Here is a 16,741-nt window from a genome sequence, read left to right as displayed (position 1 = left end):
CAACTGGCCAATGTCCTTCCTCCAAATCCACTACTGTTTGTTACTGCCACTTACCATATCATATCTAAAATTTGACCCTGATCCTGCAGTCCTGCAGTTAGTTCAGTTGGACTGTTCATGTGCATAAACATACCCAAATGAACGAAGGCCTTAGATTATAAGCGCTTCAGACTTCTTCCTAGTTTTCTAGGCATTTTCTTTAGATGCCTAGAAAATGTATCTTCAAAACAGTGATTTCACAACATCATCTTGCCTGAGATTAGATATGTAACATAGATTCCTCCAACATTAGTGGCATGCAGAAATAAAGTATGGGAAATCTTGTCAGTGGAAAAAAATGACAGACAGCTTTATTTGAGGATCAAATAGATTTTATTGTGTATGGTTACCATTTTTTGAATTTGAACAAAATAAATAGTGTCATGGTGGGTTGGCAACAACAAGGGCCAGGTTCAATATCTAGGGGTTTCTCTTAGCAATTTAAAACAGAATCAGCTTGAGCCCCCAACGAGGAACCCAGGAAAACAAAATATCACCCTTGGTGCCTCTAAGAGGCAATACTTCCTCACTCACAAGCACTGAGCCTGTGTATAACAAGAGAGCTCTTATTAAAAGGGAAAGGGAACCCAACATTAATTTGGGAAAACACCACAACCATATTTCAAAAGCATGTAACCAGATGCAAACACCCACCCCACAGTACATTGGACAATGTCCTTTGCCTTGTGGTGTCAAAGTCCCTTTAACATCCTACTCACAGTTGTCTTTGGTCAGTGAAGACCCAGAATTCAAAAGTGAGTTCATCTGGGTTCGCCTCCCATCCTTGAAAGGCGGGGAAGCGAATGGAGCAATGCCTTCACTGCTGCCACCTCTGCAACTGGCCTTAAAGCCACCATAGTTTAACACTACCAACTTAAATGCCTTTATCTTTGACACAAGAAAAAAAATAATTACCAAAAGCCTGAGAAGAGTTCAGAAAAAAAAGAATAAAAAAATCTGTCAAAAGGGTAGTTGACATAAAAGGAAAAGTCTATAGGTTTGTGGGACGGTTTAACATTTTTCAGTGCAAAAGTGAAACGGCAGCTGGAAGACAGAAGCTGCGCCGACGTGGACAGCTGAACATAGAAGCTGCCGCCAAATTGCCGCCGCCATGGAAACCTGCGTGCCGTCCTAACAGCGCACAGACTGCCCCGCCGTCCGTGGCAGCAATTCGGCGCGCTGCTAGGGGGCAAAAACACAGGGACTGCCGCCCCTTGCAGATTGCCATCCCAAGCACCTGCTTGGGATGCTGGTGCCCGGAGCCAGCCCAGACCATTATCAAAGGATATCCTCACCCACTGATATTTTCTTCAACACCATATTCAAAGTGGGAATAAGAAACAAGCAGTTGTGGAGAATCTCTGTCACCTTTTGTTGAGCAGAAAACAACTTGTACAATCTAAAAATATGTCATGTTGTAGGAAACATTAAGGTAGAAGAATGAGGAGGAAGTGGATTTTTTTTTTAAAGGGAAGTGGGATTTGTGTTTTAGTTTCCTGGCTTACTGGTGATGGGTTATTCTTAAATTGTACCATAGCACTTAAAATGTACAATCATGTCAAGATCATCTAGAACAGTTGTGGGCAACCTGCGGACCGCCCATCAGGGTAGTCCACTGGTGGGCCCCAAGACAGTTTGTTTACATTGACTGTCCGCAGGCACGGCCACTTGCAGCTCCCAGTAGCCGCGGTTCACCGTTCCCAGCCAATGGGAGCTCAGAACTCTCTCTTCGCTCACCAAGGACAACCAACAGTGCAGTGCAGCGGTGGGAAAGCGGAGTGGTGTGATAAAGGGACATTTGTTCTTCACACTTTCACATCACAAGGTGTGAAACTGAGGCAAAGGACACTGCACGATGTTCCGCGGGGCTTTTGGCTATGTGCTTTTGAATCAGTGTTATGGTGTTTTCCCAAATTAATGCTGGGTTCCCTGTCTCTTTTAATAAAAGTTTTCATTTGTTATAGCAAACTCTTTGCTTGTGAGTGGGGAAAGTATTGCCTCTTAAAGGCACCCACGGTGGTGTTTAGTTTTCCTAGATTACTAGTTGGGGATTCAAGAAGATTCTGTTTTGTAAAGAGGAAGCCTAGATATTGAACCTGGCCCCAGTTGCTGCTGACTCCACTTTACACTACTAATCTGCCTCCTCTTTTGACTAGAGGCCACATTAGCTGTGCAGCAGAGAAGGCATCTCAGTTGAAAGTAACCATTTGGGAGCAAGCTTGCAGCAACAGCAGCCTGGGCAGTACTGCTTGTCACAACCACAGATTCCTCTGGTGTTTCCCCAAAGATCTAGGGATCTGTGACCAGGTGTTTCATGAAGCCAAAAGGCCAGCTTGAGAATAAGTTATGATCTGTAAGAAAACTCAGTGACAAATTCCTAACCCTAATGATGTTTGCTTTTTCCTTATTTTCCATGGAAAAGAGCTAGAAATGTACTTATTTTTTAAAATGAAAACAGATTAGCCCTGACATTTCTAGGTCCCCAAGAGAATGATGGAGCCTGAGGGCTTTGCATTTCACATAGGCTGGCTCTGGGAATACCTAGCAAAACATTTGCACTCCGACATACACTTCAGAATACACAAACATAGTGCATATTGTGGCAATTTCAGCTTTTTTTATTAAAGCTTTGGAGGACACAAATACTGTAAGCAGCAGCTAGTCACAACCAAGGCATTAAAGACGATGGATCTAGGATCTTATCATAGTGCAGGGAGTCTTATTGGAATTGTGCTATGAACATTGTACTACATTTTAGCAATACAAATATTTTGGGCTTTATTTTTTCTTCCAGAGCTCAGGTTTTTTTACTTTTATTTTTATTAATTTATTTGAGGGGTGGGAAGTATAGGAGAAGGATTGGGGAAAGGAGATATGGTATGTTCCAACTTTTTAAATTGTTTTCCCCTGTGTGATTGGTTTGAAAATAACCACATTCTTCCCCCTTCCGACCCTCGTCACCTCAAATACTGCTCCTTCAGATTAACACTTATACAAAGATCTTCAGCGTTAGCTGGAACAACTGTAGTGAAGAAAATTAGTAAAGCTGCTATATTTGTGTCTGAGTTTCACTTCCGAATAGCCTGAATTCTCTATAATATGTCAGTAGCTGTAAATATAAGGTATTGCCTGCCTATTATTTTCATCCTACTGCTTACTACCGATATCTTTTTTTTAAAAATAAGTTTTAATTTTTGCTGTCTGGCAGGAATGCTACATGGGAAATAACAATATCAGAAAATAGAACTGACCCTGCTTCCTCTTAGTGCTTGATTAAATTAATGTTGCAGTATATGTGATTCATGACTCCTGCAATATGCCTTTTGATTTTACAAAAAAAAGCTTCTCATATCACTAATGAATATTAAATTAGTTCATTTAAATAAATATATTTTATGTGTAGTTGCCATTCTCTGGGCATTCTGATGAAGGGAGCTTCATTTATCAATATTGCCACATTACCAAAGGATACTTCCTCAGCTTGATGTCAGTGTAGCTATGACAGTTTACACCAGCAAAGTCTCTGCCCCCATATATTAAATTCATATTTAAGGGACTTGTTTTTCCATAAAACACCTTTTGTTATATCTGTTGCAATGTTAATTCAGAAATTTTACCATACATAACTGTAAAACCAATGGACTTTACTATGTGATTGTCCCTGCATCCCCCAACATGAGGTCTTGATTGAAAGGCGTAGATATATGGCCATTGCAAAGCCCCGTCTGGCACTTGCCTAATGTGCCACGAAAACAATGCTAAAGGGAGTGCATCTGTTTTGCAAGCCTTAACAAGTGCAATGGCTTAGTGTGCATCTGCAAGATGATATGACTACATTGCTTGGGTGCTGAAGGTGTTTACTCCCACTTTGGTACTCACTAGTTCTCAGAACCACAGTTTGGCAGAATGCACGTCTTCGCATACATACATGTCTGTTTGCATGTATATTTAGTAGACACACAACACACATTTAGTAAGTTGCTCATCCATATGATTGATAGCATTCATCTCTGTCCCATCAGCACTCTGCTATGAATTCATCTCTGTGTGAGACTGATATTCCAGACCTCTCACCAGATTCAAACAGCCTCCATTTTTTGAAACAGGCAACCTGACAAGCAAACTTCTTTATTCTTCCCTTCAAATGTGGAATCTTCTTCCAAAATTGCACTGCTCTGAAGTACACAACAGGCAATATTGAGGCCTAGGACAGTATTAGTTTAAAATGTCCCAAATCCCTCCTTTCCATATGGATAAAGAACTCATTTCTATCCCCAGAAGGCTATATGATAATGAAGTTTTAAGTAATGACAACATGATTCTTTAAAATAGCTATTTTAGTTAATTTTGAGGTATTTCTAAAATATATTAAAATAACTGCTTTGTTGTATGTGGAACTGCATAGCTGGAATCATAATAAAAAAGGAAACGTGGTTTTATAGGTAAAGGATTATGAAAAGCGGTAACAATAGTATTTTCATAAACCTTCTTAACACTTTTGAAATAGTTTTCCTGCAAAATATGGTGCATGCATAGAACACCTGAGGTGGTGTATTATTTGTACTGATACTTGTTTGAGATTATCAGTGTATCTCACTGTACTAAAAAACCGATAATAGTATGATGTCATATACATCTACCTATGTATCTGTACAGCCTATATGAAGTCGTAAGAATGTGTATTGTGACTTATGTATGAGAGAACACATGATGGGGTATAGCACAGGAGTATTGCTGCATTAGTTTGCTAAGTTTATCTGACTCATGAGTGGCTTTACCACAAGTGAAATATGTAAGTTATACCAACCTATTGTCAATAAAAACCTTTATGCCACTGAACACACCATGCATTTATATCACACATTTTCAGAAGTTATTTTAGATATGTTTTTTGTAGTGTTTTCAAAGAAAAAGAAAATTTTGGAATTGTCTGTAATCCTTGCTGTGTTATTTGTTAAAGTTTTGGTAACTTAAAAGTATACGGAAAATTCTGACATCTTAATTATTTTACAGCTTCCCTATGGCATGGCTTTCATTTCATTTTCATTTTCATTTTTTACTGGTTATTGGTTTCTTCATCATTAAATATAGCCCTCTGAATTTAAGTGTGCCTAAAGTCATACCCTCAGTCATCTTTGTACTATTAACTACTGGTGTCAGCTAAAAAAAATCACTGTAATTAGGGATACCATTCCAGATTTTGAGTTTAACCAAGCTGCCTGTCTGTTCTGACGCAGTTAAACTATACATAAATAAATATTAAAAAGACAAAGTTTAATCAGTAAGAATGAGATCTTAGAATCCTTACTGAGGCACAACTCCCATTGGGCTGCATATTTGAACTGTGTTAGTTTGTATATTTGATGTATTATGTAGATATAACATACCTGCTAGATAGTCTAACTTAACCATATGTCAGAGGGGTAGCCATGTTAGTGGGGTAACCATAAGTGATTGTCTCATTGTATATTAAGAGATATATAGAAATCTGTTTTGTGGGTTTTTTTTTATTTTAAACTTACTTCTCAGCAACATGTGTGTAGCCAGGCCTACAAATGTAAGGTTATCATGACCAGATTTTATTTTTCCCCATATAGGAAACTTCCCTCTTTCAACAGCATAACACAGAAGGCCCCACTAAAGGTAATCTATTTGTGATTAAAATAGATCGTGTTCATTCTTTCACTGATTTCATATGCCTTTGGGTCTAAATCTTACTCTTATTGAAATCGATAGCAAAAATGTTAACGTCATTGGGAACAGGACTTAGTCCATAGTGAGGGATTTCAGAGAATTGGAAATATAATGTAAAGGTTTTGTTCTGCAGTCTTGAGTGGTTTTAATTAATGTACATAAATATTTTGAAAAATAAATACTTCTGAAACATTTACAATTTTCTTTCATATATATATATAATGCTGTTTTTGTCTTTTCCTGATCATTATGAATGCTGTTTTAATTTAGGGGAAAAAAGTGAAAGGCAAGAATAAATGAGAGCTTTCATTGTGAGAAATGTTACATTTTAAATGTGTGTAGGGAGGGAGGGAGGCAGTTTTGAGCATACTTAAAGCTGAATATTTTTATTCAGATGCATGTTGAGTCTTAGCAGAAGAAGGGAGTGAAAATATTGTAGCACTGTAGGCTGAAAGGGAACAGAATTGAAGAGATCCCTGTGGGAAGGGTAATCATGAAGAGAAACCTCTCCTTATTAGTACTCTTCCACTGTGCAAGAAGGCAACTAAACAGATTTTATAAAATCGGTGCGCGCGCACACACTAAACACATTAAATCTTTTTCCCTGGATTGCCCTGGCAGATGCCATAGCATGGCAATCATGGAGCTTTGTTTGCAGCTCACATGCTTTTGTTTTGCATGACAGCAGAGATGGTTACTAGCCATATTGCACCATCCAAACCTTCCATAAATTGGAACTGAGGATGATCATGGCTACCAGTCCTAAAAATAGAATCAGTGCTGCCTAATATCACAGCTGCTCTGTGTCAGAGCCTGCAGAAATTATTATCTGTGCTATTTGAATTAATAAAGAATGCAGGAATAAGACACACTGACTTGTTAGTGAGAGATGAGAAAAGGCAGCCCAGCTGCTATGATAGTCCAGACAGGACATAAAGCAGTGTGTAGGAGAGAAGCCCAGCATCCATCCACTGCCAGGTGGGGGCTGATGGAGCTCAGCCCCTGTTTGCTGATGAGGATGGGGTTACAGCCATATGCACCACATCCATCCCACCAAAAAAATTAGGCCCAATAGCTGATGAGGATGGATTGCCATCATGATGTTGGTGTTGAGTGCTGCACTATCGCGTCTATCTGCAGCATTCAGTAAAAGATAGGTGCACATGTAAAAGAGCAGAGGATGTTTTACCGGACACTGTGTTTGACCCTAGAAGCATTTGGCCAAGCCAGCAAAATAATAAATTTTTTGGCTGCAGGGACTGGATAGCTTCAGTCCTCCAGTCCATGCGCATCCATTTGATTCCGCTGCAGTGCGCTGAGTCCCTGCTATGGCGTCTGTCTGGAGATTTTTAAAAAGGATCTGAATTTCATCTTCTGGCTTTTCCTGTTTACCTGACCACTGCATCCAAGTTCAGATTGCGGTCCCAGAGCGTCACTGGGCACTCTGGGTGTGGAAGGGAAATGTAATGATGCATATCACCTGTGTGGAGTGGAGACATTGTGCAGGAGATGGGAGAGATGAACTATGGGTGAGGCCAGAGAATCCTCTCTCCATTCCTTTCCCATCAGGTGAGGGTTGTCTGTCATTCTACAGCAGATCATTTGGCCTGGTTTTGAAATCTCTCTTCACACTACTGTGCAGGGGTTCACACACAGCATGGAGAGTCATTCCCATACATCTTATGATACTAGTGGTGGCCAGGCAACCCAGATTCTTTGTGGCTAGGTTCCCTGTGCACTGCCTCCATGCTGGATTGTATTCACCAAAATCTTGTAATTCCTCCTGTATTTGGACTTTGTGTGGAGAACAGGATATCCTATGACATACCAGGGTACAATCCAAACTAATGTATTGTTGTGCAACTGCTGCCTATGCTGCCGTTTACAATGCTTTGCTGCTGCAGCCTCCAACCTGGGCAGCTCACAAACAGCCTCCAGCATACAAATCTCTCACAGCTATGTCTGTGTGTACACTGCAGCCAGCCAGTCACACCTTGGTTCTTACCAGCCTTAAAAATCACCACAGGCTGACCCCAACATACTCCCAGTCCCAGATTTCCCCCCAGAAACGTATGTCCTGTACTGCCCAATCCTTTCCCGGTCAGAACAAATATATTAAGTCTGTTATTCTTTTCAGAGAATAATATGCACACAATTTGTTAAGCCAAATGGGGTTACCTAGACACTTCAACTTGAACCCACTAGATTAGATAAAACAAGTTTATTAACTACAAAGGGAGATTATAAGTGAGTACAAGTAATGAAGCATAGAAGTCAGAAATGGTTACAAGAAAAATAAAGATAAGACACTTACTAATGCCTAACTTAACAAACTATATTAGATTCAAGCAAAGTTTCTCACCACATGCTCCAGCAGATTATTGACCAAACTCGCAGGTCAGGATCCCTCCCACAGACTCCAATGGCTGCTTCCTCTGTCTCTTCAGGTGCAGTAAATGCAATGGGCAGGGAGAGAAAGAAGGGTGCCTTTGGGTGTTTGTCCCTCCTTTTTAAAGTTTCAGTCCCCCTTTTGAAAAACATTTCCAACTCAGAACCAGGAGACAATGAGTCTATGTGGAAGTTATGAGAGGGATAGCCGTGTTAGTCTGGATCTGTAAAAGCAGCAAAGAGTCCTGTGGCACCTTATAGACTAACAGACATATTGGAGCATGAGCTTTCGTAGATGCATGCATCCGACGAAGTGGGTATTCACCCACAAAAGCTCATGCTCCAATACGTCTGTTAGTCTATAAGGTGCCACAGGACTCTTTGCTGCTTTTATGTGGAAGGATGTTCCCTGCTGGTTTTCTCACCTGTTTGAATTTCCTTTTTCTTCCCTTGCTGCTTGATGACTGTTTACTGCTTAAATGCACAGTAAGCAGGGCACATATTCCTTTGTTTAGGACAGACCTGTTTGCCAACTTCCGTTTGGGCAGCGCTGTGGGGTTTGAAACATGTTAATAACACCATACAAGGGACTCTTATAACTTCCCATAACACCATACAAGGGAATGTTGCTGAACATATTTTACCAGGACAATACTGACCTGCAATTTATTGGTTTTCAGATGATACATTACAAAGCATATTTTGTACAAAGATTATTACATAGTATTCAGAGGGTGAACATGAGTATAGTCTGTCACACACCCTTGATGAATATACATAATAATTACAGGCATCAGAGGCTGGAGCTCCTGGCTCCCATGGGATGCTTTCCTAATGGCTTTGAGGTACAGTTATTTTCTTTAAATAATGCTATGACAATGCACCTCATATTCTTCATAGTGATATTATGAAATGATTATGGCATAATTTGATACATTTTGTACAAAACAGGTCATGTAAAGTGTCATTGGAAAAGTTATGATTTGCTGAATATGATATTCTATTTGTGTGCATATATCATTTTTGTATTTGAAGTTATGAATATTGACTATATATCTGTATTTCATATGTAGTCAAACCTGGGCGGTACTCATTAGACAAGATGCTTCCAGTCTAAATAGCTGGTTGTGAAGAGCCCATTCATGGTTTCAGAGAGGTAGCCGTGGGCATCCGACGAAGTGGGCATTCACCCACGAAAGCTCATGCTGCAAAACGTCTGTTAGTCTATAAGGTGCCACAGGATTCTTTGCTGCTCATTCAGGGTAATGGGCCATTAGGGAAAACAATAGACCTTAGGAGAAGCTTATCTCCCCCCCTTCCCCCGTGAGCCTTCCTGAGAACGCTCCAGACAGCCTGTAAGTAATGGCTGCTATGACTCTGCAAGGGCAAGTGACCAGCCCACATGACTCTGGACTGCATTTTGGGGGCCTGTATTTTTCCACAAACTGGTCTGGGAACTGGTTTTGGAACAAAGAGTTCCCGCCATATGCTAAAGCTATATAAGGCAGGGAGTGACATCATTTGTTGTTCTTCACTGCCCCACAACTCAAAACCTGAGAGAAGCTCCTAAGGAAAAGGACTTGGAATCGGGGTGGGGATCCCAAACTGCAAAGCAAGTACAGCTTGTGCTTTGAGAATCTGCAAGCCTTCTTGTATCGTCAGTCAGGATGAGAGATTGTTAATTCAAATCCTATCCTTCTAGTATGTTAAACTTAATTTGTGTTTTTGTTTCTTTTCTAGGTAATCTACTTTGATCGGTTTGCTATCACTTATAATCACTTAAAATCTATCTCTGTAGTTAATAAACTTTATTTTATATGTTTTTTATATTTTAACCTAAACCAGTGTGCCTTTAAGTGAAGTGTCTGGGGGAAAATCTGTTTAGTTACCACAAGTGTGTATATTCCTCTTCACATTGAGAGAGGGGTGGACATATTAATGAGCTTACACTGTCCAGATCCCTGTGCAGTGCAAGACCATATAATGTTGGGCTTATACTCCAAAGGGAGGTGCATGCTTGAGGGGCTGGGAAACTGACTGGGGTTTGCTGTTTACACTCAGGTAGCCCAGTTTGGGTGAGTGGTGCCACCTGCTGTCCTGTTGGTGATAACAGGGTGAGGCTAGCTGTGTCCCCAACTCTGCTGTGTGTCTTAGAGACATGCAGTAGTTCCCACAGTTCCCAGACTGCACCCCAGGGGTGACAACCCATCACAAATGCAATTTGTTATCGACTCATAATTTATTAGCTAAACAATTCTTTTAAAAATATGTGATTTATTTTTAAAAAGCATCTCGCTTTAAAAAACAATGTTTTGGCCTAATGCTTTATATTGTGTCATAATGTATTACATCAGCCTGTACCAGTCAGCTCATGTTATTTCAAAATAATTTATTGTGACACTTTCAACTTCATAGAACATGTCACAGCATGAATCACAAACCAAAAAATGGGAGGATCATGTCCACTTTAAAGAAATGTTTTATTTAAGAGCAATATTCTGAAATATACATTTTTCTAAGACTAAAAAGATCAGATTATTTGACTGGTACTTCAGTACCTTTATCTCTTAGAAGTTTATTTTCAAGTCAATGGGTAGTCAAATACATGAACTATCTGAGGACAGTCAGGCACCCTGTGTTCACTTGCAATAGTATTAGAATCTCCAGCAAGTAGTTTGACTTATCCCTATTGGGTGTTTTGTTTTAGAAATAAGATGAAATGTCTAAACTGGCTTATCCTGGATACTGTTTCAGAAAGCTTTGTTACCTTTATTTGCTCAAATACCTAGTGAGAGCAGCTTCAAAAACCTTCTGTTTCTCATTGTTTCCATGTCCTGAAATGGTCTATGACCCTAGTCCAGCTATAAGAACTATGTGAATGGACCAGCGCTCAGGTGGAGCCTATTAACTTCAGTGGGATGTTATAGGGCTCTTGAGATCCACCTACATGGAGCAGCTTTCAGAACTGGGGCCTATAGATAACATTTTCCAAAGTAGGCCTGGTCTACACTAGGCGTTTAAACCGGTTTTAGGAGCGTAAAACCGATTTAACGCCACACCCATCCACACTGAGAGGCCCTTTATATCAGTATAAAGGGCTCTTTAAACCGGTTTCTGTACTCCTCCCTAACGAGAGGAGTAGCGCTAGTATCGGAATTACCATATCGGATTAGGGTTAGTGTGGCCGCAGATCGACGGTATTGGCCTCCAGGCGGTATCCCACAGTGCACCACTGACCGCTCTGGACAGCAATCTGAACTCGGATGCAGTGGCCAGGTAGACAGGAAAAGCCCCGCGAACTTTTGAATATTTCCTGTTTGCCTAGCGTGGAGCTCAGATCAGCACGTGTGGCGATGCAGTTAAAAATCAAAATAAAGAAAGAGCTCCTGCATGGACCATGCAGATGTGATCGCTGTAAGGGCAGGCAAATCTGTTCTATCAGCGCTCCGTTACAGAAGACGAAATTCAAAATCATTTAAAAAAAATCTCCAGACAGACGCCATAGCAGGGGCTCAGCGCACTGCTGCGTGACAAACGTAACGGAAAGCCAAAGAATCAAATGGACGCTCATGGACTGGAGGACTCAAGCTATCCCACAGTTCCTGCAGTCTCCAAAAAGTATTTGCATTCTTGGCTGAGCTCCAAATGCTTCTAGGGTCAAACACAGTGTCTGCGGTGGGTCAGGGCATAGCTCGGCAATTTACGCACCCCCTACCCACCCCCAGAAGTGAAAGGGAAAACAATCTTCTCTTGACTCTTTAACATGTCACCCTATCTTTACTGAATGCTGCAGATAGACCCGATGCTGCAGCACTCAACACCAACATCCTTGCTCCCCCCCGCCATGGGTGGCTGATGGTGCAATATGACTGGTATCCGTCCTCGTCATCAGCCTATTGGCACATGGGGCAGTGCAAAAGGACTGGTAACCATGCAGACTAGCATCGGTGAGGTCTATCAAGGGTGCCTGGCCCTAATTTTTCCTGGTAGATGGTGCAGTATGGCTGATAACCATCATCGTCATAGCAACAGGGGGCTGAGCTCTGTCAGCCCCCACCCTTCATGTGTAAAAAAAAGATTCAATTGCCCCTGGACTAGCAGAGGGATGCTGGGCTCCTCTCCTCCACATTCCTTACTGTCCTGTCTGGACTATCATAGCAGCTGGAGGCTGCCTTCCACTCATTTCTCACTAACAAGTCACTGTGTCTTATTCCTGCATTCTTTATTACTTCATCACACAAGTGGGGGGACAATGCTACAGTAGCCCAGGAAGGCTGGGGGAAGAACGGAATCAACAGGTGGGGTTGTTGCAGGAGCACCCCCTGTGAATAGCATACAGCTCATAATTTCTGCAGGATCTGACACAGAGCAGCTGTGCTCTCTGATACAGTGGTTCTCTAGTACACTTGCCCGTATTTTAGGCAGGACTGATTCTATTTTTAAATACCAAAAAGGAGGGATTGACTCTGGAAGTCATTCCCAATTTTGGCTTTTGCGCCCCTGGCTAAGAGCAGCCAGGGGCACTTATGACAGCAGCAAATGGTGCAAAACGACTGGTAGCCATGATCATCTTTTTACCAATTTATGGATTGGTAGATGGTGCAGTATGGCTGGTAACCATCTCTGCTGTCATGCAAAAGCAAAAGCATGCTGCTGTGTAGCGCTGCTGAATCGCCTCTGTGAGCGGCATCTAGTACACATACGGTGACAGTCACAAAAGGCAAAACAGGCTCCATGATTGCCATGCTATGGCATCTGCCAGGGCAATCCAGGGAAAAAAGGCGCAAAATGCTTGTCTGCCGTTGCTTTCCCAGAGGAAGGAGTGACTGACGACATTTACCCAGAACCACCCGCGACAATGATTTTTGCCCCATCAGGCACTGGGATCTCAACCCGGAAATTCCAAGGGGCGGGGGAGGCTGCGGGAACTATGGGATAGCTACGGAATAGCTACCCACAGTGCAACGCTCCAGAAGTCGATGCTAGCCTCGGACCGTGGATGCACACCACCGATTTAATGTGTTTAGTGTGGCCGCGCGCACTCGATTTTGTACAATCTGTTTTACAAAACCGGTTTATGCAAATTTGGAATAGTCCCGTAGTGTAGACGTACCCGTACTGAAGTCACTTATGAGCCTAAGTCTTATTGAAAGCCTATTGGACTTAATTTTCTTAAATCTTAGGTTAACTTTTTAAAAGCATTTGTGTCTTACATCACCCTCTTCAAGTGTGTATATTATGTTTATCTAGTTGATTCTCCATTTTTTTTAAATTATATATCTCATATCAAAATCATATTTAATTTTGAGAGTAATGGGTCAAATTTATCTGACGTAGTTCTGACTTCACTGAAGTTACATTAGGAATGATCCTGCTCCAAATTATTAAAGTAGTAATAGAGAATATTATGTTGTTGGAGATGCTCAGAGGCCTGGATGCACAAAAGTTGTTAGGTGCCTGAGTCCCTGTTTCAGGGTAAAGGGAAATGGAATCTTGCCACTTTGCTTCTATGGTCTCTGACTGTGTAGCAGTGCATGTGCTTGTTAATAATGTGATGCAGACACTTGGCTGCTGTGATTGATCACCCATAAAGTGCTCATGTGAAGTTCTCCATGCCTTCCAGCATTCTCTTTGTTCTTTCTACTCTACTGCTGATACTTATGGCATGGTCAATGACACATCTGTGTGGTTTTCAGCTCCCTGGTCCCCATCATGGCCAAGGCACCGAAGGTGGCCCCTGCCATCCTCTCACATTCTGGGAGCTGAGACACCTAGGCTGCCCCCCTCTCTTCCAGCAATCCCTTGCAAGCCTGCCTTTGCCTGCTCCCTTATCAGTCTCCATTTTTTCTTGATGTCCTCTATTCCCCATCCAGTCTTCCTAGGCATTAACCTGGTCCTTGAGCTCCCCCCCACCAAAGCCTTTCCTTAGCACCTATGCTCATTTGTTGAGTCCTGGCACCCATGAGCACGTTGGCATAGGCTTGCATGAAGCCATTAATGGCCTTGATCTCTGCTTCATTGATGTTTGCTCTGTGCTGCTTATGCTATCCCCACCTCCCCAGGGTGCCTGGTGGCTGCTCCCTCACTCTGGCATCCAATACTTCCATGCTGGGGCGCAAACAGAATGTGACCCAGGCTTCAGCTTTTATCGCGTGTTCCAAAGTGGTGCTTTCCTGTGACCTTATGACCATGTGGGTCTGTGTTCAGCTGACACCCAGTCCTCGCTCAGCACTTGGCAATCATATAGGCGCCTTAGTCCAGCCTCCTGTATTGAACTCTCAGACATAGGAGCCTAATATGCAATTGGCGAGGCTCCACCTTTGGGCACCTATCTCTTATGGATTAGCTATGCAGTTTTGAAATAAAGGAATGCTTTCTGTGGAGCCCCAGGATATGGGGGACCCTACACCCCAACACAGATGTGTGCCTTTCCAATTCTTGCTTCCCTTCTTCTTCTTCTGTGTGTGGTCCTCATGGAGCAATGTGGTTCCTTTCTTGGGTCAGCTGGTGAGGGTGGGCTATGTCTGTTCTGGGACGCCAGGGGTCTTTGTTGGGCTGCTGCTATCCCTGCTGTGTTTGGCTACAAGTCTCCTCTTCTCCTCCTCCTCATTCTGTGGAATTGGTGAGTGTTCTGAGCATTGCCTGCTCTCCTGGGTTGTTCTGTGGGAGCTGTGTATTTGGGGAGCCAGATGGTAGGAGTGCCTGGTGGGATGTTGTGTTGAAGAGTGGGGTGGGGAACCTACACTGTCTTCCCTTCTGGATCAGGGCTGTCCTGTGTTCCTGGAGCGCGTTTCAGTGGAGGAACATGATTAGAGAGGATTTGATTTTTTTTTTCCAGTGGGCAGCTGGCACCCCTGCATACATTTGAATGACCATGTAATGATGAGGCCCAGAAGTAAGGCTGACCTGTTTCGACTTCCATGGTATGAGACTGCTCCCCTCCAACTGTGGACAAGTTTGACATAAACCCATGATGCCTTTGCAGCCATGAGTTGCAGGACATCTCTGATGTGTTCTTGGATTGAGGGTGATTTCTGGGAGGATGTCCCATGGCTGGGGTCTGGCAGGTCGCTGAAACTGTAGAAAAGTGTATGAGAGAGATGGTGCAACATGCAACTCTGCTCCCCAATTCACCCCTCTCTTCCCCTTTGTTGCTCCACATTCCTTCCTGTGTGTGGGATCACATGTCCCTTGGGTGATTTGAACTCACTGCCATCCGTATCGTCTGTTGCTTGTGTGTCTGGAGTCCTGGGTGTGTGCTCTCCTGTGGAGATCTTGAAAGGTGAGTGAAATGGTGGACTTTGAGATGAGTGGGTGTCTTCTGAGCCTGTGGCCTTGTAACCCATTTCTGAAGATGTACTTCTTTTTAGAAGATAATGTGATGTCCTTATGCTTTCAACATGAGAAGCTCTGTAGAGCTGACTTTCATATGGTTCTGCTTGACCACGCAAGTGGGGTGTTCGGGTGTGGAGGACGTGGAAGTCTGATGTGGGCCTTGCTGAGCTTCCGGGCTAGCTTGGGGTGCTCCCAGCTCATCTGGCTTACCTTTTGAGCATTGCTTTCTAAGACACCTAACTCTGCTCCGCTCCCCATTCGTTTTACAGGGAGCCTAAGCACCTAACTCAGACTTTGAGCTTCCCAATGTTGTTCCTGTGACTTTCTAGGTGCCTAACTTCTTTTGTGCATCCAGGCCATCCTCCCATTTCTCTCCCTGTTTTGCCAAAAATGTAAATAAATATTCCAGTTTTTTGGGAAGTGAATTCTGTTCCCAACGTTGTGAACACTTATTACAAAGTATTTTGTGCCGTAATTTCATTTTAGACTCAGTTACCTCCTTCTCAAACAGCTATGGAGCGATCTGTTTTATTAGTGTCCATTATTTATATCAGAAATGCTGATTTATAAAACTAAGACATAGGAAATTTTTCTTATTTAACAAATTTAATCTTACACCATTTTAAGCTTTTATTACTCTTCACTTCACTACTCTGTTTTTTCTGCTGCACATTTTGTCCCCTTTTGGACCTTGACAAGTTCTGGTTAATGTAGGATGACCAGATGTCCCAATTTTATAGGGACAGTCCCAATATTTGGAGTTTTTTCTTACATAGCCTCCTATTACTCTCCTCTCCCTGTCCTGATTTTTCACACTTGCTATCTGGTCACCTTAGGTTAATGTGATTTCATGTTTCTTTACAATGAATTAGGATCAATCACATCAGCCACACTATCAGAGGCTCTTTCACCTGCACATCTACCAATGTGATATATGCCATCATGTGCCAGCAATGCCTCTCTGCCATGTACATTGGCCAAACCAGACAGTCTCTACGCAAAAGAATAAATGGACACAAATGAGACATCAAGAATTATGACATTCAAAAACCAGTCGGAGAGCACTTCAACCTCCTTGGTCACTCAATTACAGATCTCAAAGTTGCAATACTCCCACAAAAAAACTTCAAAAATGGACTCCAACGAGAGACTGCTGAATTGGAATTAATTTGCAAAATGGACACCATTAAATTAGGCTTGAATAAAGACTGGGAGTGGATGGGTCATTATACAAAGTAAAAACTGATTTCCCATGCTATTTCCCCCCCTACTGTTACTCACACCT

At 42.3% G+C, this 16,741-nt stretch overlaps 1 protein-coding gene across 5 annotated transcripts in view; it reads left to right on the top strand.

The window, feature by feature from the left end:
* Positions 1-16,741, top strand: part of ADGB (androglobin) — a 222,810-nt gene that overhangs the window by 108,808 nt on the left and 97,261 nt on the right. For all 5 annotated transcript variants that reach the window (XM_039532468.1, XM_039532471.1, XM_039532470.1 and 2 more), the window contains one exon: positions 5,637-5,682. In XM_039532468.1, coding sequence (XP_039388402.1) covers positions 5,637-5,682 — 46 coding nt within the window. The remainder of the gene's footprint in view (positions 1-5,636; positions 5,683-16,741) is intronic.

Source organism: Mauremys reevesii, linkage group 3 (assembly GCF_016161935.1).
Source record: "Mauremys reevesii isolate NIE-2019 linkage group 3, ASM1616193v1, whole genome shotgun sequence".
Lineage (NCBI taxonomy): Eukaryota > Metazoa > Chordata > Testudines > Geoemydidae > Mauremys > Mauremys reevesii.
Note: the sequence above shows the minus strand (reverse complement) of the source record. Positions and strands in the feature narration are given on the sequence as shown.